Source organism: Pyricularia pennisetigena, chromosome 5 (assembly GCF_004337985.1).
Source record: "Pyricularia pennisetigena strain Br36 chromosome 5, whole genome shotgun sequence".
Taxonomy (NCBI): domain Eukaryota; kingdom Fungi; phylum Ascomycota; class Sordariomycetes; order Magnaporthales; family Pyriculariaceae; genus Pyricularia; species Pyricularia pennisetigena.
This window is the reverse complement of record NC_043743.1, coordinates 3,991,340-4,016,422: the sequence shown is the minus strand read 5'-3', so window position 1 is coordinate 4,016,422 and position 25,083 is coordinate 3,991,340. Positions and strand designations below refer to the sequence as shown.

The 25,083-nt window shown below is 41.6% G+C and overlaps 4 protein-coding genes across 4 annotated transcripts; 2 read left to right on the top strand and 2 right to left on the bottom strand.

Moving 5' to 3' along the window:
* Positions 1 to 307: 307 nt before the first annotated feature.
* Positions 308 to 1,044, bottom strand: PpBr36_09050 (uncharacterized protein; the record flags this gene model as incomplete). Its single annotated transcript, XM_029896174.1, has 2 exons — positions 308 to 872; positions 1,040 to 1,044. 2 exons carry the CDS (start codon positions 1,042 to 1,044, stop codon positions 308 to 310), a joined length of 570 nt encoding a protein of 189 aa, XP_029747667.1.
* On the top strand, positions 353 to 796 carry PpBr36_09051 (uncharacterized protein; the record flags this gene model as incomplete). Its single annotated transcript, XM_029896175.1, has 1 exon — positions 353 to 796. One exon carries the CDS (start codon positions 353 to 355, stop codon positions 794 to 796), a length of 444 nt encoding a protein of 147 aa, XP_029747668.1.
* Positions 1,045 to 1,256: 212 nt separating the features above from the next.
* PpBr36_09049 (uncharacterized protein) lies at positions 1,257 to 7,379 on the bottom strand (the record flags this gene model as incomplete). The annotated part of the gene is made up of 2 exons (XM_029896173.1): positions 1,257 to 3,222; positions 3,301 to 7,379. Coding segments are annotated over 2 exons (6,045 nt in total), but the record flags the coding sequence as incomplete, so codon positions are not given.
* Positions 7,380 to 8,143: 764 nt separating this feature from the next.
* PpBr36_09048 (uncharacterized protein) lies at positions 8,144 to 10,610 on the top strand (the record flags this gene model as incomplete). The annotated part of the gene is made up of 6 exons (XM_029896172.1): positions 8,144 to 8,166; positions 8,234 to 8,360; positions 8,428 to 8,558; positions 8,643 to 8,923; positions 8,999 to 9,993; positions 10,068 to 10,610. The coding sequence occupies 6 exons, from the start codon at positions 8,144 to 8,146 to the stop codon at positions 10,608 to 10,610; spliced, it is 2,100 nt and encodes a 699-aa protein (XP_029747223.1).
* Positions 10,611 to 25,083: the final 14,473 nt, after the last annotated feature.

Sequence of the window (25,083 nt, the reverse complement as noted above, 5' to 3'; positions counted from 1 at the left end):
CCCTAACCCCTCCCCCTCATTCTGGAGCGTACCGAACAGGCCAACCTTGGATTATCAGGGGCGTGCCTGGCCTGGAGTCTGGATTCTTTGGGCCAAATCTGAAGCCTCGCAAACAAAGTACGTCTCAGCCTCGCTGTCAGGTTCTCATCAAGCTCTTCCTCAAAAGATAATTGGCATAATACCCTGAAATTGAACTCAATTGACCTTGCGCAACAACAGACAAACACAAAACCGACGATTTTGGACCTCCGACACAAAGCTAACAAAGCTGCCGTCGCACAACATACCCTCTCTATTCACGCTCTCATCAACCCGGCGTCCTTCCCGGTTTCCCCCCTCCTCCTCCTCCGCCATGAACGCCGTCAACTTCGACACACCCGACATCCGCGCGGCCTACGACGCCGTGCGGTCCAACAAGGACGACACCAACTGGCTTCTGCTGACGCCGTCCGGCAAGGAGGCCGAGCTGACGACGGGCAAAGAGGGCTGGGACGAGTTCGTGTCCAATCTCGACGACGCCAAGGACCAGTACGGCTACGCGCGCGTCGAGTACGCCAACGACAGCGAGAGCACCCGCACCAAGTTTGTGCTCGTCATCTGGAACGGCAAGAAGGTCGAGGGCAACATTGGCAAGCGCCGCTTCGGCATCATCAACCAAAAGAACGCCGTCATGCGCCTCATGAACCACTACAGCCTCGACATACAGACCGAGGACAAGGGCGAGCTGAAGAAGGACGACGTGGTCAAGGAGCTGAGGAGGACCGGCGGCGCTGATTACAACGGTGGAAGGGGTTAGTCGCCCTTTGGAAGGGGGCGCAATGTGGGCCCTTGCCGAGGTGGTGAGGAACTGAAGGGACATAAACTTGCCCGCTCTGCAGAGACAAAAAAAAAAAAATCTCTTGGATGCGAGGCTTCCATTTCATGGGCGTCAAATAGCCGGCGTTTAGAGGATGGGTTGGATATTTGTCATGTTATTGAAAGTAGAAGCGCATCTTCATTCATGACTTTGATTATTCATTTGACCATACGGCTAACAAACGACATTGGAGATTGCTATCTTCCTAATTCTCCAGTCCAGACTTGACCTACACTAGCAACTCTGCAGAAAGTCAAACCTGTTCAAACCAGAAACTCCCTAAACACCTACGCTGTAACAAGCGATCTAGGCGTCTTAATCCTCCGATAAATATGCAGTTATTCACAGATATAAAATATAATACCTATCGTTTCAGGGATGCTTGGGACGCACCCTGCGTTCATTCGCCTTCTTGGGCTTCTTCTTCCTCGGCCTCGTCGTCATCCGCCATCTCCTGGTCCTCGTCTTCCGCTCCGCCTTCCTCTTCAATCTCATCTTCATCTCCATCTTGATCTTCATCCTCCTCACCATCTTCTTCTTGCTCCACCCCTTGCTCATCATCCTGCTCCTCATCCTGTTCGTTATCCTGTTCGTTATCCTCTTCCTCCAGGGCCGCCTCTTCCTCGACACCGGATCCTTCGTCCGAGCTACCGATGGCCTCGCTGTTGCTAGTAGCTACCGGCCCAGCAGACTCCACGCTCCTACGCAGATTCGGGAACATAAGGCTAGCCGGCATGTTGTCCTCGTAGTCGGGAGGCACGTCACTAAGGTCCGACTCGTCATCCGTGGAGTCTTGGTTGCTACCTCTGGGGCTGGAACCTTCGCTGTCCGCGTCGGCCCCGTCATCGTTGTCGTTGTCTATAGCAGGCCCGCGGCTGTCTTCGTCCTCGTCCGCCGCCTCCATCATTTCGACGTATTCGTCTTCAGCATCGCCGCCGTTGCCGCCACCCTCGGCCTCTCCAGGCGACATGCGACCATTCTTGCCGCCGCCCACCGACCCGGCAGAGCTCATGCGCGACTTCCCGCCATTCTCACCACTGGCGCCACCGCGAGTTGATGACGCACCGACGGCCGTCTTCGTCTGTGGCGGCTCCATGGCCCGGAGGACCGCCTGTTCAGCTTTCCGAAGTATGTCTGGTCGACGTACGCCCGCAGCTTTCCTCGGCCGCGACGACTGCTCGACGGCAGTCTTATCTGGCGCCTCCGACCCAGCCCTGCTGCTGTTGGCTTTGGTATCCAGCGCGCTCAAAAAGCTGTTCAGTCCAGTGGGGCGCTCTTCCGCACTGGCAGCGGCAGCGGCCTCCTTCTGCTTTGCCCTTTCCTCAAGAATCTGGGCCGGCGGTGGCCCGGGCAGGTCGCTGCCGACCTCGCTATAGATCAGACAATAGCAATCACTGACGAGATCGTCGATAGGCGTTGCCTTAGTCAGGTTCGCGTTCAGCTTCTTGAGCTCAATGGCTTCTTTCATCGCATCGAAAGCCGGGTGTTCCTCTGCCTTGAGTTTGACGGCCCACTCCGTAATTCTTTCCGCCACGATCTCGAACTCGTCTAGGCTCACGTTCTTGAACATCTCCTCCTCGGTGGTGGGAATTTGATACGCCTGGCGGATGAGACGCGTGTAAGCAAGCACGCAATAGTGCCACAGCTCGTTGAAGTGGTAAAAGTCGGCTCCTTTCTTCCGTATACGACGAAGCAGCGCTTCCAGGTTGACTCGGTCGTCCATAGCGACCAGCAGCCGTGTCATGAACCGCACATATTGTTCTGTATATACGTGATGGCGACCTGGCCTCTCAGCGTCGCACTTCCACACATTCATCACCATTGTCTTTGTGAACATGGACTCGCGAAGCACCGAGAATGCGGCTTTGGCACCCATAAAAACCTCTTTGCCATCTGACCTTTCCCCGTCGGAACCGTTGTCATCAGAGTCAAAGAGGATGCGGGCGTGTCGGATGATCATCCGGTGCTGCCAGTTCGACTTGTCCTTGTCACGCAGGTGGCAGAGGTACTTTATCACGTACTCTTCCCATTCTTCCTTATCATCTGAGTCGCCGTCTCCGATCAAGACATCCTCGCCCCTGCGGACAGCATACGGCTGCCGCTGCAGAACATCTGCAGCCTCTTGTGCGGTCATGTCGCCCCGAGCAACGAGCTTGTATAGTATCACGAGGATTTTGTAATGGGGCTCGATGACAGGATCCTGACCATGTCTAGGTTTCGGGAGCCACGACACAACCTCGACGGCTTTCTCAAGCGCCGATATGAGAAGGTCCTTGCTAGGCTTGGTTCGTTTGGTGATCTCTGGCAGGCGGTCATCTGCGGTTGCGTACATTTTCCATAGGCATTTTGAATACATGTAGGCGCTCCTATAAAATTCTGTTAGCCTCGGCGAAATGGGTAAATGTATGCCATGGGGCCATAGTCGGAATGAGCTTGGTGCTTACTTCCAATCCTTTGGCCGTCGTGCCATCGCCTTTCTGAACAGGCTCGCCGCGTACTTCCAGACCTGGTAATCGGTCATTTCCATATGCAAGATTTTTTTGTAGGTGCCGTTTTCACTTTCACCCGTATCAATGAAAAACCTCTCCTGTTCAGAGTGCTTGAATGGCTCCATCCCGAAGGGCTCCCTGCTGGATGCGTACATCCGCATTCCAAAGTTGTAATAAAGATCGTATAGCGCCTCGGAGTCGTTGTCAGACAGCTCTCTCGACAGTGAGTAGGAATGGGACAGCGCCAGACTGTAACAGTGTATTGAGCTCCGTTGAAACTTGAGAAGCTCAGCCCTGTCTTTGTTAATTTTATCGGCCGTCCAAAGAACGGCCTCGTCTAGTTCATAGTCGTAACACTCAGCCAGTCGAAGCCACGCGTCCCAGCGGTCTGGCGTGAATTGGATTTGACTTCTCAAGAAAGCCTGGCCAATACGCAGATCGTCAGTCGCTCCCGGGGTCTGTCGCCTGTTGAGGTCGACCTGCTTGAACTTGCTGAATGCGATCATGCCGAGCAGGAAAAACCAACCGTGCTCAGCAAGTGCCGCTTCAGACGTGGTGACTGTCACTGCATCTATGCTTACAGTGCCTTTCCAGGCCTGGTAAAGCCGCAGTGGGTGGATGGGTTTCTTGAGGTACTCGGTGAAGTTGCGCAGGTTGTGGATCATTTGTGGCGTAGACTTGGTCTGTCCAATTGCCTGCTGCATGTGCTCAATGGTGGTCTTGAGCTCCGATTTGAGAAGATCTTTCATCGACATGCGGTCGGCCAGAATGGTGATCTTTTCTACCAATGCAATTGCGTTCCGCTTCTCGAGCTTCTCCGGAGGACAGCCGTGATCATCAACCTCAACTCCCAGCTTCAGTCCGTGGAGATCGTAAAGCACCTGTCCTAGATCCTTTTCCCAATCCTCGGCCTCTGTCTGCCTAAGAAGCTCGACACGCATCATTTTGGGGAAGATGCGATTAGATGCTTTACACATCTTGCGGAGCCCGAGGACCTGGTGGATAGCGGCAAGGAGTTGAGACAAATGGCTGCTTGGTTTGGTAAACAGCTCCTTATTCGACCCGATGCCGACCTTCAAGACGCAGTACTGCAAACACCAAGTTCGGGCCTGAAAATTGTGCAAAAGATCCAGCAACGGTTTCCTAAAGCTGCTGCCGACATTACTATTTTGTTTTAGTCCAACACTGACTCCGTCCTCGTAAATGGCGCACACGTGTAATATGCAGCTCAATTTGGTGAGTGCTGCTGCCGTTGCTCTCAAATGGCTGTCGTCAATGATATCGAAAGATGTATTGTCGTTGAGAGCGAGGTGCAACGCGTGTATCAAGAGGTCATCGAGGTTTCTGAGCATGTGAATCAGTATACTGGTGCGAGTCTCGGCCGAGGCAGTGAGGTAAGATTCGCGCTCAAAGTCATCCACAATCATCTCGATACTGCGAAGAAGGCAGGAGAACTGCATGGTGTTATACTTGATGACGCGGTACGCATCACCTAGTCTTTTCCACAGGAATAGTCTGAGATCGGTGCTGCTTCCCCTTACAAACTTCCACAGATCCTGAAGTGTCTGGGTTGCGCATTCTTTGACAGAAACTCCGGGGGGCTTTGCAGAATCCCTATCCTGTGCCGCCCCGTTGATGGAGGTGTCAGGATCCGTAACCACTGCAACACTGTCCGGATTGAGGACCGGTTCCAGAGAACTGATGACTGCGACTGGATCGCCCATATCCTCTTTGAACAATCCCAAGAAAAAGTCCATGGTAGTGAGTTTACTGATCTCTCTATCCACAGCCTTGACTGAGACTTCGGGCATGACCACGTTGTTGGGGAGAAAAATTTCCGCCGTTTCAGCCTGCTCAACCACTTCTCGCAGCGACCGCCAAGAATCCAGGACATGGTCTGGCGAGACCGTATCAGAGAGAGTTGTGGCAAAAACAACCGCCCAGCAGAACCGAAGTGTTAGTTCCTCTGAAGCTTGCGCCTTGCCGGAATCAAATAGCTGCGAGCGCAGAAATAGCCATCGCATCAACCGGGTCCTTGACTCTTTGCGCTGTTCAGCGTCAACCAAGCTGTTAGGGTTAGTGACGCGCTCGTATATGTCAAGATGCAGTTCGAAAAGCATCTGGGCAAGGGCCTCCATCGTCGGCTGATTTTCGCCAAAGCTCGAATCTGAGTCCTGATGGTTTTTCGATTCATATTCTAGGCGCTGGTATATACCATCATCAAGCCGGCTTATGACATGCACAACAGCTCGCTTTCGTTCTTCAGACCACCTCGAGGCGGTGTAGCTATGACAAAGAGCTAATAGCCATTCAAACGCACAATCCTCAAGGGTGAACCAGCCATCGTTGATCCTGGCAATGAAAGCCTTGAGTCCTGCTGTTTCGTTGGCGGGTGGTTTCTCTGATGCCGGTGACGTGCCAGGTTTGGTATGTTCCAAGAAGGCATTCAAACCCAACGTTGGCGCAGGTTCTTTGTTCAAAAGAACTTTTGATTGCTCCATAGTGAAAGTATTCATAGTCGCTGCGAGATCCTGTGCTACCTGTGAGGATAGTTTGCTGAGTCGATCCTCTGATGAGCAGGATTCCAATATGTCAGAGATCTTTTTCAGAGCGCCCTCGTCAGTTATTCCCAAAGTTTCTATTGTGTCTTTAATGAGCTGAAACAGTTCCTGATCTGCAGTTTGATATGGCCGCAGCTGATTCGCAATGATTGTGCTTGGGTCGATCACTTCCTCAACTGCCGTATCACGTCGTCTAGCACGCTTAGGTCGTTTTGAATCCACAGCTTCTTCATCTCCACCCTCAGCCAGACCTGCTTCCGATTGTGAGCGCTTCCTAAAGCTCAAAGAAGCGGTGCTATCTTTGCGTCCCTCTCCAGGTGACGTGATGTCCGCGGCTGGTTTGGGGGCAGAAGTGCTGTCGGTATTGGCGACTGTCTGCTTTGTATCAGTGGTGGCTGCAGTGGGTCTTTCATATCCCGCAGAACCAGATCTTGACTCTTCGAGAACTTGGGCTTCAATTTGGGCCTGTAACTCGCTGTCCACGTCCATGACAGCCTCTGGTTCATCCTCTAATATATCTGGCACCTCAATAAAGACGCCTCTGCCGGAGGCGCCGTGATTGAGAAACGCGGCAATTATAGCTAGTCCAACGTTTGTCCAGTCCGCTACCTGGGCTACTAGGACCAGTCTGGGACATGATTCTTCGACTTTGGTGGGCTTGGGTATGGCGATGTCCTTGATGGGGTTAGGAAGGAATGGCAGAGGGTCCAGAAAGCGCTTCAGAAAATCTGGCACTTCGTACTTGACAAATGGCACCATCGCAGGATGTGAAAGTGCCATGTCGTCTCCAAGAACCTGCAACTGATTCTTCAACTGTTCACCGGCGTAGCCTTCCGCCAGAGACGGCGGTTCTACATCGCCAACAGCGGGGTCATCATCAAGCTCGATAGCGGCCTCTAAGCAGTATCGACTGACCCGAGCACTCTTCAGAAATGCAGAGACGCGGGCGGCCCTCCTCCATAGCTCCGCATCAGATGGGTCGCGGTCCAGAGCGGCCTCAAAGTCGCCCAATACGCCGAGAGCCTCAGTCTGTGTTTCGTCCTGATCAAAGATGCTCCGTCTGCCTTCTCGGTTCGCAACCTTAGCCTCATGTCGGATACGGTCGAGTCGAAAGTGGCCATGGTTCTTGTATGCTAGATAGTAGACTTGCGGCAGGCTTGTGGCGGAGGTGTCGCCATCGGAATTTGCAACGTCAAGAGCTGCGGAAAAGGCAGTTTCTTGAGATAAGAATGGCGTCTGTGGGCGTTGTGCACGCTCGTACTCGGTGATAGCTTCGGGGAGCTTGAATATTGCGGATTCAAAAAGCTGGTCATATGCCTTGGAGGCATCATCGTAGGATTTTGGGCCCTGAGCATGTAGCTTCAATGCATTCTGATACAGCTTCAAGGCTTCGTCAACCTGTATTTGCCTTGTATCTTCGATATCCTCATCTGGATTTTCCTCCGGTTCGACATTTATGGCAGCGAACGAGGGCTGCAAGTAGAGCAAGGGTTAGTTACTAGGCTGTTTTTTTCCAGTGTGCACGCAAATTGAAGGAACATTGTTTGTTACCATTGTGATGACTTGGCGGCGTCAGCCTAGCCATTGCCTTTTGGGAGTTTTGGTTTCCAACGTTGATTGAATATTCGCGTGTATTCAAGCTCAAGGTACCTGCCAAAAGTACTTGGTTGAGCACTTTGCAACTTGTGAATTAATTACTGCGTCAAATGGACAAGTCGCGATCGACGCGCCGCACGCTACCAAGGGTACCACACTACGTAAAGTAAAGTGCTTGGCGCCCGTTTCTCCAACCTGAACATTTTGTACTGTAGAGAACACTGTGATAAAATGGTCGGTATACGAGGATCACCAGCCAAACTGCTGCGGGGACTGTCCGCCCCAGCAGGTACCGAGCCAAGGATCAAGCAACGTGGGAACTGGGAAGGTACGCGCAAATTGATGGTCTGTGCACATGCTAAGCTGGTCTTTGAGCTCGATCGATTGATGGACGGGCGGGCGCTTCCAGCTTCTGCTAATCTTTCGGGCCCATGAATTAAAATCCCACCAACATCAGTCGACTACCAGCAGCTGCGGGACTGCATCTCGGGCGCCAATCGCAGCTAGACACCTTGTCCTTCTTCAAGCTTAAAACAAAACAACAAGGCGCTATCCGCTCGTCCAAAACTGATTTCGCGAAGCAACAAACCCTCACCCTTTTCGCAAGCTCGAGTCTTGCGGCTTCATATCTAAATTTCGTGATGGTTGCGCCGGCTGTACCCGAGTTCGTACCGCCCGTATTTGCTTGCAGCTCAGTCATGGAAGCACTTCTAACCGCATGGCATCATCAGAATCACCGAGGAAATCCTCCACGAGGCGATTGATGCCCGCACAGATCAGTTGATCGCCTTGCGTGAGCTGGGCCCTCCAGACCTCGTCCACCTCACAAAACAACAAACACGAAGCCCTGGGAAGCAGGTACGGAATAACGATTCCTCCCTCTCTGGCGCTTCTCGAATGTCTGACACTCGTCTCCGAGTTCTAGGTTGGCGTCTACCACCATGTCACAGGGGTTGACGCGTCATCGTCGGCGAGCTTGGCGGCATATATCAACACACTCACATACAAAGACCATGGCCAGGCTGCAACAACCAAGATAGTCCAGGGAGTGTACTGGTACGTACGCCCGCCATCACTCTCTTCATGGCATTGACTGGCTGGCGAGGAGACAGGGAGCTGACTGCTTTATTCGTTGAACAGTTGCTACAATGCGTTATCTCGAATTGATATGCGAGTACACGTCACAATCCCGGGTTCGGTTGAAAGCTATGGTGTAGATGAGAGGGGAGAGAAGAGAAAGGCTACCGACGAGCTATGGCTGGAGACTTACCTTTGCAGCGTCCTGCGTGCATACTCGTATGCAGATGACGGCAGTGGAGAGACCATCAGGAAGATAATGGGCGTTCGCAGATTCAATCCTGTTACCAGCACGGAAACTGAGCATCGATTCCTCAGTGCTGCCGAGCAACTATTCTTCAGAGGTGAGAGAGACCATGCCTCTGGGTGGGGAGCTTTTTGGTGTGCAATATACAATAGGTTACTGACGCAACCTCCAGGTTGGCAACTCGGGTCAGACTCAACTGTCCAAGTTCCCAACGTTGTCTCTAACCATTTGGCAAGCGGTCTCTTGAGATATTTTCAGACCACTGGAAGGTTCGTCTCGGGCATCAACCTTTTCGAGAAGCTGCGGTCACAAAATGTCGAGGTTGCATCCTTGCTCTCCAAGGTGCTTTTCTTGGGCAACGAGGAGGTCAAGGGCGTCCGCGTACTGCATCAAGCTTTACAGGAGGCTCCTATGGACTATGTTATGCTTGACGCTCAGGCAGAATTCTTGCTGAAGAAGGCCAAGACCGCCACTACCCCTGAGCAGAAGGAGGAGAGGTTACGAATGGCACTAGCGTGCGCTGATAGGAGCACGATTGCGGCACCGAGCGAGTTTGGCACGTGGGCCCGGCTGGCCGAGGTGTACGTTGCGATGGAGGATTGGGAAAACGCCCTGACGATCCTCAACTCGTGCCCAATGTTCACCTACCAGGATAAAGACGCGCCTTTGATGCCGGAGCCGAAGGACGTTTATTTGCCCACCCTGGTCGAGACACGATTGGACGAGATCGACAGCGAGCCAGAAGGCAGATACAATGAGCAGGTCGCCGAGCCACTACTTAACCTGCGAGCAGCCGGTTACAGGGGTACTTTCAAGCACGCCTACAAAATTCTGACCGAGATGACTTCAAAGATTGGATGGGATCAGTTGCTCAAGACCAGGAGTCTTGTGTTCGTAATGGAAGATGAATACCGGATGGAGAGGACAGAAGTGAGGGACTCAACTCAAGAAAGTGCGAACCAACGTAGCGCGAGCACCGACGGTCTCAGAGGATCTTCTCCGAACAACAACCATGCCGCCGCTGCTCAAGATGCAGAGTCCGACACAGACTCTCACATTGAGACAGGGCCTGCAGAAAAGTCCGACTCGGCCGGTCCCAACGGACAGGGCCTGGAAAAGCCTCTGACCACTGCTGATCCTTCTGAGGTTAAAGAGGACCAGGAGAATGTAAGTCTTCGCCCAAGTGTCCGATCTGTTGCTTGATGGTACAATTCACATTCATATGCTAACTGTTAGAAAAGGGCATTTTACCGAGCGAGCATTCCAAACTGAACAACAAGCGCCTCTGCGAACGCTGGTTGGACAGCTTGTTCATGGTTCTTTACGAAGACCTTCGCCAATATACAATTTGGCGTACACAAATGGCGCAACTCAAGTTGCAATCTTTGCAGTACAAAAAGTCGGCTGAGGAATGGGAGATACTGGGAGCGCTAGCCGAGCGCCTTCACCACACGGACGAGGCCGTCGAGGCGTACCGGGCCTGCCTGAGTCAACGCTTCAGCCCCAAGGCTCTCACGGGTATACTACGAGCCTACGAGCGGAAACCTAACAGCACTCGCGATACTGTAGCCGCGGTGATCAGGCTTGTCACGTGGCAGTACCGCTGGTACTCAGAATTCTCTCCTGAGCTGCTTAACACTATCCGGTCGCTCATCGAGGACGAGGGCGCCGTCAAGGTCCGCAGTATTATCCAGGCTACGAGCCTGCCGCAGAATGTACTTGACCTAACACATCATTACGCCGCGCTCTGCGCAACATTCCGCAGCAGCGGAACGGAAGGCTAGTTGCAGGGTTATATTATGGGTTTATGACTCTACTTGTCCAGAGTCAGCTTTCTCAGAGGCGTGAACAAAACAAAATGCGCATTTACGTTTGTTGGGAGGCTTTCCCCCCGCGTTAAATAAACATCTCAGGTTCTTTTCACAGGGCCAGCGATCATGGAAGGCTATTTGACAGGAAGCAATGATTTATATTGAGGATTTAGCACAGTTCGCTCTATAGCTGTACTCATTAGTCTATACGTTGACGCACAGCCAACATATTATGCTACGCCTTTGGTGTATGCCCGTCGGACTCCGTCAATGTCTGCTCTTTCGTCAATGCATTATCAAGACTTGTTAGGGAATTTTTCAACTGGCGGGAAACCATCACCCGGAACCTCACCACACTTAGTCTGAGGACAATTTGTCGCATTTCGCCGTTCACGGCGGTACCACTAATAATTTTCTTTAATTCAAGGGGAATTTGTCGTATTTCGCCGTTTATGGCGGTACTAACAACGATAATTTGTCGCATTTCGCCGTTTATAGCGGATATATGCACTGTATTCGCATTATGCATATATGGTATACGGAAAAAAATGGTAGTATAACCACTGTGCACAATTGAATATTTAATGAAAAAATAAATATAAATCGTAACAATATAAGGTGAGCTGTATGACAGAGGTTGATTTTTGTGGTTTTTTTTTAAGCAAAAAGCGCTATTATAGCTGTTTTTGTTAATTTAACATTTCGATATTAAATGCAATTTGCAATTTTTACTTATATTTAATTATTATTTTAAATAAAAGTAAATATTGACATAACGCTAATGTATAATAAAATATTAATATTCGCCAGTTTAACCGAGGAAAGTGCACGCAATTATCATTTCAAATTAATATCCGATTAATTCATTCATATTGAATGATAAATTACTGAAGAATCGAATAATCTTCCCGACTTTTGGTCAAACAGATAAAACTTCAATATCCCTATTTTTTAATTATATCGCATCAAAATACCATTAAACTTCTTTTTCACAAATTTTATTTAATTATATAAAGCAAAAAATAGAAAAGTAATACGTATTATGTTGATAGGCTTTCCGTAATGTCGATCGATTAATAGAATATTATTATACGAGTATAAAGATATATATTGATTGTCTGTTCTATCAAACTGTCTAAAAGGTGAGTTTCTGAACGTCCTTCCGTTTTATACCTCGCAATTGGGCGGGTGAGTCACGTGTAATTGGCCTGTGCGGCATTGCACGTAATTTGTCGCTTTATTGTTAATTTGACCGCGATTACCTTTATTCCAATACCGGCAATTCTTTCTTTTCTGCACGCGGTTAATAACCTCCATTCCAATCGCAATAACAATCTGTAAATCGAAAACAATAAAAACAGTTCTATAATTTGCAGTACATTTTCTAAAAATGGTTTTAATGCTTATTCGTTGCGCCTTTGCTTTCCGCAACCCGTTATATATTCCTATTATAATAATTATTAATTACGTAACCTTTTTTAAAAATAAAAGTTTTAAATAGTTTCGTTTAACGTTTTTATTGTTTATTTACTTTATTGTTTAATTGTAACGACGTCGTTATTAATTGACTGCAAATTTTTGGCGATCCTTTTTATTCATAAAAAGGCTTTTTCCTGCCACCAATTTTAATACGTGGTTATAGTAGTTTTTCAATGCTTTTTTTCAGCATGTTTTTAAATTACCTTTTGGCAATTATTTTCTTTGGCCGTTTTTCTGCTCATCTGTTATTTTGTCTGCCTTTTTTTAATCGGTTTAATTTCAATTTGATTTTCACTATTGTGTTTTTTTAACGACGTTTCCGACGAAAATAAGTTTTTATTTTAATTTTATCGTTATTATTAAAACCGTTAATGCTTATTTTTCAATTTTACGCCCTATTCCTTATTTGGCCTACCTTGAGTTTTATTTCGCTGGCAAGCAAATTTAATTATGAGTTTTTAGTGTTTATTACGATATTATTCCGCCGTTTGGTTGTTGCACCAAATACAAACAGTGTTATTCCTTCAAACAAATATAAATTTGGCAATTTGGAATCTTTTTTTATCGCGTAGCCATTTTGTTAATTAATGCGATTTTCGTGTAATTTTACCATCGCCTTTAAACCGGTAATGCTTTTTTGTGTATTTATAATTTGCAAAAAGCTGGTACGCTGTTTAAAAACGAACCCAAAAATCTGGGTTGTATGTGCGATCACCATTCCTAAAAAACGTAAAACCGAAACGTTTCCCGCAAAAATTCCTATGGCGATTGTTACCAAATTTTTGCTTAAACGCTATTTATTTATTTTAATCCATTAATAAACGTTTTGAGGATTTTAACCCATAGCGTATAACCACTAAAAATATATCAATAATCGCTTTTTATAAAAATAGCTTAACCGCAAATAATAATTTCAAATATTTGTCGTCGGAGGAACGCCGTTCCGCCGGTTATACGGTTACCATTCGTTAATTTAAAATTTTGTAGGTTAAAGGAATTATGCAAACCGAATATAATGTTTTGCTAAAAAAGGAGGATAAGGAGAAAAATGATAACGAGGACGTTTAAATTAATATACAGCATTAAACCTTTATAAAGCTGTTTTTATTTTTTTTTTACCTTTGGTAAAGGCGTTGCGGTGTTTTTCGGTGTTTTTAAACGGTATTTTCTTACTTCGCGGCGCGTTTTTTCAATCGCCAACGACGTATTACATCGTTCCGCCGCTTTAATTAATTTAATTCGTCCATTAATTTTCCTGTTTTTACCGGTAAGTTTTATAACCTTTTAACCATTTTTTTTAATACGTATTACCGTCGAATTAGTATTAATAAGCTCGGTTAAAACCCCATTAGGTGCTTGTTTCGTTATAAAATCTGCCTGTTAACAATATGGGTTGCTAACAGGGGGTTAGGCATTAGCCTAGGTGCGGCGTGGTGCTAATTGCGTTGTAAAAGCCTATAATTACAGGGTTTATATGCACTAAATTCACTAATTTTGGGATTAATAGATTTAATTCATTGGTGGGGGAGATTTTGCTTTGTTTCCCTTACATACTCTCCGACATCGAAATGGGGGTCCGCACGCCAGAAAACGTTCCGGTGCCGCACACGATTTTCCGAAAAATTATTTTGTATACGTTGTTGAAAAAACACCCTCATTTCCATACAAACCATTTTTGGGTTTGCACTTATTTGCTAATTTGGTGAAAATTTCAACCCGGTATAGGGTAGCTGATTCGTAAATGCAGGGTGGGTATTAAACCCGGTACAGGGTGAAACCCCATTCGCTGATTTTAAATCGCAATTCCTGCAATATATATATAAAATAGAATAAAAAATCCGACAATCCCAACAACCCGATTTCGGTATTATTTATTATGATTTATATATAAATAAAAATGAACCTATTATATGTTAAATAACGCATATAATTAACACCCCCTTTTTTGCTACTATTAACATGAAGTCGGAAAAAACTAATATATAAAAAAATAAAACCCTAAAAAAAAAAATCCCCCTTATGTCTCAACCCGATTCGAACTCCCGATATAAACCCCCAAGATGATTAAACCCTTTATACCGACCTATAACCCCCGAAATGGACGAACCTCCGAATTGGAAAAAACCCCCAAAATTGTAATAACCCCCGGATTTGAACCCCCGATTTGCATAATATTAACCCACGGAATTAATTATTAAACCAGGTAGCTAATTTGGCTGTTCGTTGGTAATAATCCATATAAACATATTATATAGGGTATTTCGAATGCGTAAATCGCCCAAAATACGAGCTTTTTCAATTTTGATTCAATTTCTGGTATAAGGTCGGTATTAAATATTTATTAATCAACCTATGCAGGGTAAATTCGGGTAATACGTCCGGTATTAGGCTAACAAAAATCCAATATTTGCAAATAAAGGAAATATAATGGGTAGTTAATTAACGAATTAATTAAATACCCTAAAATTCAATAGGTAAAAACTAAGTTTTTAGGGGTTTAAGCCTTATAAGCTTTAAAAAGACCTTATAAATTGGAAGCGTTAGGGGTTTTATTAGACCATTAGCGGGTATTTGTTTGGATTTCAGGTATTTTAAAGTCATTAATCCTTTTATAATTAATTCCCGTACGTAATAAAATTTTAATAATGTATATTTAATACGTTGGTAGTGCGTAGGGTTATATGCGTTAGCTATAAAGCCTGTATTATTTCCAAATATTGCAATAGGGCCTTTATAGGTAATCCAATCTCTATAAATAAATTTTTAAACCACTGTGTTTCACGCAGGGCTTCCGTTAAAACATCGGTTTCGGTTTTTGGAATGTTTAAAACTATAATATTTACTTTTTAGTATTTCCACGTTATAGGGCCCCCAAATAAGGTATACAAATATCCGTAAATGGATTTTAAATCTTCCCTAACCCCGGTAAAATCGCTATTATTAAAACCCAATAATTTTAAACTTTTAAAACCCCCTATTAATAAATTGGGTGGTAATTCCGTTTTAAATACTCTATTTCCGTAACAAATAAATAAGGATTTAATACCCGCTAAATAACGTAATAAATTTTTAGCTGCCGTTAAATGGATTGGAATAGCTTTTATTAAAAAACGTAAAAACCACTAAACCGCAAAACCGATATCCGGGCGCGTTAATAGCATTAAATATATAAAAATACCGATAATACGCTATAATAATTTGATTTCCAACGCATTTACGGGTTTACCCCCGCTATATTTTAGCATACCCGGTTATAAAGGAACAAATATAGGTTTGCATTTAACTAATCCGAACGTTGCTAATATTTCCTTTGTATATTAATTTTAATAAAATTAAAATAGGCGTTTAAGCCTATCCTTTATAATTTGAACGCCTAAAAAATAGGTTGCAAAGCCCCTGTTTTCCAGCGCGTATACCTTATTAAAACGGGCTTTCAAATCCTAAAAATATTGCAATTTAGGACCTATCAGCAGGTAATTATTTACAAAAATAACGATAAAATATTTGGATTTAACGTTATAAAAAACAGCGGGATTAGAGATTAATGGTTTAAAACCTTTTTTAAATAATAGGGTTTTAAATTTGTTTTACCATTTTTTTGGACCCTGTTTCAAACTATATAACGCCTTTTCCAACTATATAACCTGCAATTTTTTCGGGTTATAACCCATTTCCACTAAACTTTTAACGGTGGTAAAATTACAATTTTTTGCCCATTCGTTAAAACCGTTTAGAATTTGCAAATATATATTTACGTCGGTAAAATTACTATTTAAAAACGTACCGATAAAATCGATTTGTTCTATTTCCCAATTTTATATATTAATTATAATTTATAATATACGCCAAGTAAATGGTATATTAATGATAACAAAAATTTTGATATAATTTAGGCCTTTAACCTGTAAAAAACCCCTAACAACAAACCTAGCTTTATATTTTATAGGTTTATTATTTTCATCCTTTTTTAATTTAAATACCGGCCGGGTAAAAACGAGTCTACGGCCTGTAGGCATTTTAACTTTTGGGATAAGACGGAAAGTTTTTGCAATAACGATTTGGTCGAATTTAGACGTTAAAACAGCTAACCATTTAACATTTTCAGGGCTATTTAAAACCTGTTGGTAATTATTTGGTTTATCATTTTAATGGGCTTTTTCTTTATTTTTTTTAGTTTAAAAACAAAGATAATATACCTAATTTATATCCATTAAATTTTGGTTTTCGAACTGCGAATTTAATTCCATATTTTGTATTTTAAATGCTAAAAACACCGGAATCTCCGTTGTTTTAGGTACTGGATTAGGTACCGCTACCGTTACAGGTTTTGGGGGGCGAACGGTAGGTTGTACAAGCCTGGCGGGTATTTTATTTTTAGGGTTTAAAAGCCTTATAACGGGTGGTAATTGCCCAGTATTCTCAGGGCTTTTGAGGGGATAATTATCCGCTGGAACGCTATTAATTTCGTTTTTAAATTCAGAATTAAAATCCCCTTTTAAATTTGTATTTTCCCCCTCTAAAATCTGTAATGTTTCCCCTGGGATAACCAAATTTTCAACGGTTATACCCTTTATAACTTTTACGGTAAAGGTTTTATATACGGCCCGTTTAGCGGGTGCGTAAATTAACGCTGTAAAATTTAATAAATGGGTTAAAAGTTTCACCGTTTCGGTACGGGGAGCCAATTTATTAAATTTTTAGCGTTTTTCCAGCGGTATAATAACCTGGTATACAGTATTAATAACCCGAAAATACCCTAAACTGGGTTTATGCGGTAATCCAGGTTGGATTTCGGAATAAAATTCCTCGTAAAATATCAAATCCTTGTTAATTACCGCTGTACTATTAATTAAATTAACCACGGTAAATAATAAATATCATTATAAATATAATGGTAAGCCCACGGCTATAATGATAAACCGAAATTTATCCAAAATAACCTTAACGGACCGTTCCGTTAATCCGTTTTGGCCGTAGTTGTAGGGATTCGAAATGCTAAAATCAACACCTTTATTTGTAAACCAATTTTAAAAATTTGTATTAACCTCGTACCCCCCATCGAAATGAAAATTTAGGGGGTAGCGCCCGTGCGTAGCCTTTAAAACCCTAAAAAAGCCTTTAATAGCCACTAAAACCGTAAATCCGGCTTTATTTTTTAATAGGATAAACCACCGAAAATGTTATGGATTCGTGCCTAAGGCACGTATTACGTGATAAGATACAAAAGCGGGTTAGGGATAATATATAAGGGGAAAAACACTACCACGACCCGGACATGCACCTTTTCCTCCCTTCTCCCCCAGCGTTAATAATAATACCAATAAAAATATTTAACGGTTTTAAGGCCGTTGGTTTACCCTATAACATTTACTAACGTTTAAATTTAAATACGATAATAGCTAACCCAAGGCCAGGCGCGGGAAAAGAAATTTACGATTTTTACCAAAACCTAATCGCGAATATCGCGATATTGGAAAAACGTATCGTTTAAATGCAATTATATTCCTTAAACGCAGGCGCGACCACGTAAAAATAACGCCCCAAAAAAAAACTTTTACGTAACCCCCCATTATACGACGGCGCACCGGTTGCGTTCACAGTTTGGAAATAAATTATTTCGTACAAATTAATACGCGACGCGGAATTTATCGGGAATTAGCGCGACCAATTCGAATACGTATAATTTAATTTTATTATTATAATATAAAATATTGTCCGTTTTTTTTACGAAATAGGGGGTACGGGAAAAGAATATAATTACGAGGATTTTATCGAATATTTGGGACGCACGTACGACGATTTTTATAAAAAAGCCTAAATTTTCGCCGAATTGGAGGTATTCCGAATACGATATGGCGAATTATTCGTATATTTTTTTACCAAATTCGAACGTTTTTTTATTGCGGCCGGGGGTTTCGAATAATTAAACGAAATACGGGTTAATTATTTGCGTTTCCGGGTCGTTAACCGGATAAAAGAAGCGTCGGTAGGAAAAGGCATTGTTTCCGATTTTTACCACGGATTTATCGCCATATACCGCTATATCGCCCAGGATTTGGAAATTATCGATTTGGATAAACGTTTCGGCCAAAAACGGAACGCCCCCCTCCCAAATTTTTTATAAATAGGTTTAAAAAATATAATAATAACGGGCGTATTAGCGATAAAAGTTGGCCGAAACCGTTATAATGTTGGTAAAAAGCGAAGAAGGCACCGATTGGATGGAAATAAAGGGAAAAATAAGGTTTTATAAATATCCGTTTAAAAATTCCAATAACGCCGTAAAACGGGGGCCTACCTCCGTTGCGGGTCCGCCTCCCATTACGCCTAAAATTACCAATTTGTACCGGTTATACGTCCAACGCCAAACGACCCCGAAAAGGGAAAAAATTAATTTTGGGCCACAATTTTAACCCAAAAAAAGGCCGACGCGACGGGCCCGGATTATTTTATAATACGCCAGTAAATATAAATCGGAAAAAGCAATTAAAAAAAATATAAATTATAATAAATAAACGACCATTTTTTATCCCGGTTTTAATTCATTTAACGAAATTTATTATTGCACAAATGGATTTAAAGTGCGAATATTACGCGGTTATAAACAAAAATTATACCGAAAAATTGGGAATAATAAAAATCCTTTTACTATAAATCCGCCGGTTGGGCACGGTAACGGGACGAATACGAACCGATATACGGGAAATGGGTAATTGCGACGTAAATATCGACGGTTAATCCGCGCCGATATTTTTTTATATAATTCCGGGATTAACGCAGAATTTGCTTTTGGGATTCCTTTGGATAATCCACCGGAAAATGGTATTTAGCCCAAATTAGGAAAAATTAAAAATAGGGTCCGTTAAAGGGTTATTCGTGCAAAAACTATTCCTGCGTCCGAAAAACGGGAAACCTACGGTGGTTATAGGCAACGTATTCCTAACCGCGGCCCGAAAAGCAAAAAAAAATACGAACGAACAAATGGAATTCGCCTTTATTTCGTTACGAAATATAACCCGGGTTTTAACTTTAACGGCGGTAAATAAAAACGACGTAGGGCCCCCGGCGACGTTACCCGTAAAATTAAAAAGTTTCGAAAACTTATTTAACGACGGTAAAATTTCGGTTTTACCCCCGTATAAAAGCGAATTGGATTATTATATCCGGATCCAAAAGGATAGCGACGGTAAATCCCCGCCGTTATTATAAGGCCGGTTATATTATATACCGCGCGATTAATTGTTAAAATTACGGCGATAAATAATCGATATAATGGATAAAAAATGGATCCGAATAAACGCGTTATTAACCGTAACCCCGGTCCTAATAGTCCGGAAAATTTTTGGAAAATAGCGTTTATACGTCGATTATAAAGTATTAAACGTTATTATAATATAAAACCGGTATTTTTTACTATTAATTAAAAAAATATTCCGTTTTTTATCCGGAATAAAATAATTTATTAAAGTAAACGTGCGTGCAGTTTTTTATAAATTACGCGTGGCCGAAAGGGATAAATATTTTACAGTTTTTCGCACAAAATTCGGATTATTCGAATAATTAATATACTTATTCGGATTAGCGGGCGCCCCGGCCACGTTTTAACGATATATTAACGGCGTCCTCGGGAATATATTGGACGATTATATATTAATATATTTGGACGATATTTTAATATATACGTCCGGTTCCAAAACGGATTATTGGCGGAAAATCACCCATATTTTGGGAAAATTAAAAAAAATAGGTTTAAATTTAAATTTCGATAAAAACGCGTTCGCGGTTATTTCCGTTAAATATTTGGGGTTTATTATATACGTTAATATAAACGTGGAAACCGATCCGGAAAAATTACGCGCGATCCGGGAATGGGAAACCCCGACGAGGTTACGAGGATTGCGCGGTTTCCTAAAATTCGCAAATTTTTACCGGGATTTTATAAACGGGTATTCGGGTTTAACGGCGCCCCTATTTCGATTTATTAAAAAAGGAATACCGTTTAAATGGATACCGGAAAAAAACGCTATTTTTAAAATATTTAAATAAATATTTTTGCAAACGCTAATATTGGCCCAATGGAGCGACGAAACGGAAACGAAAATAAAAACGGATTATTCCGGCGTAATTATCGGGGGGGTATTAGTATAAAAAAGGAAGGACGGGTTATAAAAACCGGTAATATTCCATTCCGTTAAATTAACGACGGTCCAACGCAATTATATTATTTATAATAAAAAATTGCTCGCGGTCGTTTATTATTTACAAATATAGGAGGCGGAATTACGTAATATCCGTTTTCCCTTTACCATTTTTACGGATTATAAAACGTTCGAATATTTTACGAAACCGAAAATGGTGTCGGAACGGTAAATACGGTAGGCCGAAATCCTATCCAAATTTAATTACGTTTTAAAATACCGACTAAGGAAATACGCGATAATCCCCGACGCGTTATCGAAACGGGAACAGGACGAAACCAGCGAAAAAAAACGAACGATAATATTACGTTTAATACCCAGCAAAACCATAATCGGTATTTTTTAAACATTATTATAAAATATATTACCGGCGGTTCCGAAAGGAATATTTATTTTTTAGCAATTTTATATAGCAGAATTTTGGAACGAAATAATGGAAAAAAACCCAATATACGCCCGTAAACGTAACGCGGTTTAACAAAATATAAAACGATTTTTACCCGAAGCCGAAACGATAGTATAAATAACGGATTATTTAATAAACGTTTCCGGTACGCTATTATATAAAAACCGCTTTTAATTACCCAATTAGGAACCTTTAATTACGGTAATTTTGCAACGAACCCACGAATCCCTAATAATTGGTTATTGCGGTAAAAATAATATATTTACGATCCTGGTTCGAAATTATTATTGGGACGGGATGGCCGAATATATCCGACAATTTGTACGCAATTGCGATATATACCGCAGGATAAAACCATTAAAGCAACGCAAATAAAAACTGTTATAACCCCTACTAATACCGGACAAATTTTGGAAATAAATTTCCATCGATTTTATAACGGACCTCCCAGGTAATAATGCGGACGCGCCGCGTTATATAATAATTATAATTAATAAATTTTCCAAATATATCCAATTAAAAGCGATAAATTCGATAAAAACCGAAATTTGCGCCGCGAAATTCGTTTCCACTTAATGGCGGTTTAAAAGCTTTTTTAACGCGATTATATCGGACCGGGGGTCGGATTGGGTAAGGGGTTTTTGGTCGGAATTGTACCGATAAATAGGAATTTTACAATTATTATTAACGTTTTACCACCCAAAAACGGACGGGGGTACGGAACGGATTAATTAGGAAATATAGCATTATTTTGTGAGGAGGTTACGAGATAGAATAAGCTTAATCTTGAACGCGGGGAAAAATGGATCACGTATAAGGTTGATGGAACGTTGAAATGGCAGATAACCGTCTGCTAGCGGGTAATAGAGATGATATATTGTTGTTATTGCACAATCGATTCGTTGAATCGTTGAATCGATGAAGGTTATAAAGGTGATGATACTAAGGTTAAGTTGTGAATTATGTGTTCGAATCCGTAGGTGCAGATCTTCGATCCGGATGTCCGGAATGCGGGGTCACGTCACATGATTTGGCCTTATTCATGTGACTGACCTGCCGACCTATTGAGCCTAACGGCCCATTGAGCCTAACGGCCTATTGTGCTTATGCATGCACAGAAAATCTGCGACCACAACGGAATTCGAACCCACGCATTTCAACGTATATATAATATAAATTATAGTACGTGCATTATACCACTAAACTAGATTAAATATAACGTATTTGTTTTGTTGTTGAAACTATGAACAAAGACGTGATATATAAAGCTTTGTGTGTATAAACGCGTATACGTTTTATTTGTTATTTATTTATTTATTCGATGCAGGGTGACTAATAAAATTAGCCCGTGCTAGCCGTTATAAGATAATGCAGGGTAGCTAATATAATTAGCCCTGCGCTAGCCATGTTCACATACCCCCGTAATTTATTTATTATATAAAATAATAAACAAATTAGCGAGTGGATACGTTTTATTTATTTATTTATTGTTATTTTCTGCACCGTTATTAACATTTGCATAGGATAATAGATCCTTATGCAAAGGTCCGGGTACTGATTTGGTTAAAAAATCAGCTATATTTAATTTAGTTGGTATATATTTCAACTCAACTAAATTATTATTTATAGCTTCGCGGCTAAAATAATATATTATATCGATATGTTTAGATCTTTTATGAAATTCCGGGTTTTCCGCGAGCTTTATGGTAGACGTATTATCCACTAAAATTAAAGGGGTTTTAATGTTAAAACCCAGCTTTAAATTATTATTTATATAATTTAGCATCGTTTATGTTATTATTATTTATATTGGTATTTTCGTTGTTTATATGTGGATAAAATTTATCCGTTATAAAGGTAATATCTCTGACCAGGAGACATTTCCTTTTATATGGGTCCCATACTTTATATATTTTTATATTAGGTGTAAAACCTACTAAAATACCAATTTTATTTCGAGGTTCGAGTTTCTTTTTATTATGATTATCGTTATAGTAAATAATACATCCCCAAGGTTGTATATAGTTATTTACGTGAATTGCATTATTATTTATATTATTTTCACTTATATTGTGAAATATATTGGCTGGCGTTTGCATATTTAAAGCCGTATGTGGGGTGTTATTATATAGGTATACAGCGGCTAATAAAACCTCACCCCATAAATAGTTAGGCGCTTTGCTATTAAATAGCATAGCCCTAACCTTATTAAATAGGGTTAAATTTATACGTTCTATTAACCCATTTGGCTCTTTTGTATATGCAGGCGTAAAATGGTGTATAATACCGTTATTCTGTAACGCAATCTTAAATTGGTTACTTATATATTCGCCTCCATTATCGGTAAAGAACTCTTTTATTGTTCTTTTACCATTTATATTAACGGTATCATTATCCATTTATTTCTTATATATATTGAATGCCTTTAGGGCATCAGCCTTTGTTTTTAACAATGCAACACGTAAATAACGTGATTTTTTATCCAAAAACGTTATGTAATATTTATAATAATTATACGTGGGTGGATTTATGGGTCCACCTAAATCGGAATGGATTCTGTCTAATATATTATAATTTATAATATTTGCAGAAGTCCTGTTTATTTTCCGATTGGATTTTGCAGCTAAGCAAATCTCACACGTATATTTATTATAATTATATATATCGTCTTTGGATATTTTTATTTTATTTATCTTTATTAACTGCAATAGGGGTGTTTACCCTATATGCCCATATTTAACGTGTAGTTTATATATTGCATTGGAAGAAATATCGTTATTATTCGACTTTTTTTCCGCATGTAATATATAATTATTTTCCACAATTTGGGTAGGTAGAATATATAGCCCATTATTTTTATAACCTTCTGTTATTTTATGTTTATGTTTTTTATGTATCACTATTACTTTATTGTTTATAAAGGTTATAATATAGTTATGTAGTTGTGCAACAGAGAGTATGTTAAACCCAAATTCTGGTACATAGTACACGTTATTTATGGTTTCTGTTATACCTGTATCATTGAACTTGACTTTTATAGTTCCCATCTTATTTATATTTAAGTGGGAAGCATTACCCCATTTAACAGTCCTATTTATATTTTTAACGTCTGTTAAATATTGTATATTGCAACATGTATAAATTGTTGCTGCACTGTCTATAATAAAATTGGAGGACTTTATAGTAGAGTGCAATACAATATGTGGATTAAAGTCAGAATAAATTAAATTTGGAACAAACGTTGTAAAACAATAATGTCCCAAATTCAAATAATCAGCTTTATTCCCGTTATTGGGGTAATTATAATTATAATTATAATTATAATTATAATTATTAATGGGTAAAGAATTTACCTCATTATTAACCTTATTGAAGGTCAAAAGTTCATTCAACGATACGGTATGATGTTTATTAATATTATCCTCACCACGACATTCATCTAAAATATTGGCAAATAGTAAATCTACCGTATATTTATCTGAATTATGCCGTAGCTTTTGAATAATATTCTGTGCAAAAGAGGTCCAATTTTGATTTAAAATATTTAATACCCAGGTTATAATAACCTGATCTTGAGTAATTAAACCTTTAAATTTCAAAACTGAATATAACTCTTTTATTTTATTCAAATAAACCTCGATATTATTAAACGATTCTGGTACAGCCGAATAAAACTCCTTTAATAAAAGGAAATCCGAGGTATAGCCTTCAGGATTATATATATTTTTTAATTTATTCCAGGCTTCGTACGCAGAAGTGCATTCTTTTATATATAAAAGAGGTTTATTATCGCACAGTGATTTTATGAAGGCTAAAGCCAGCGTATCTTTGTTTGTATAATCCAGAGGTTCAAGGGTATTATTATTATTATTAATAATACCACTCTGGATACCACTGGGGATACCAGTGGGTTCCATGTTATTATTAGCGTCGAGGCTAATAATAACTCCCTCCTTTTGCTCCAGGGTACATGCGAGTCCCATTGTATCGAAGGTAGCCATCTTAAATAAAGGGTCTCTTATTTGTATTGTATCTCGGTAACGGTCGGGATTAGGGTCGAAAGGGTTATTCGGTTAAATAGGTCTTGAAAGGAGCTTTCGGATGGTATAGGTCTCGTATCGATAGGACGAATAGCGGTGAAGATATAGGCGAGTGTTTGTTGAGGTATATAGGTAGGTATAGGAGGGTGCAGTATAACGGTCGGGTTTTCTTGACGGCGCGTGCGATTCCGGTTTCGGCAATTATACCGTTGGATAGAGCGTGAATAGAGCTATCGAATGGTATAAGGCTCGGGTTGATCCGAGATAGGGCTGAAGAATAATCGATGGATTTGATGGTATTGGTATCGATTTCGTTGGTATGA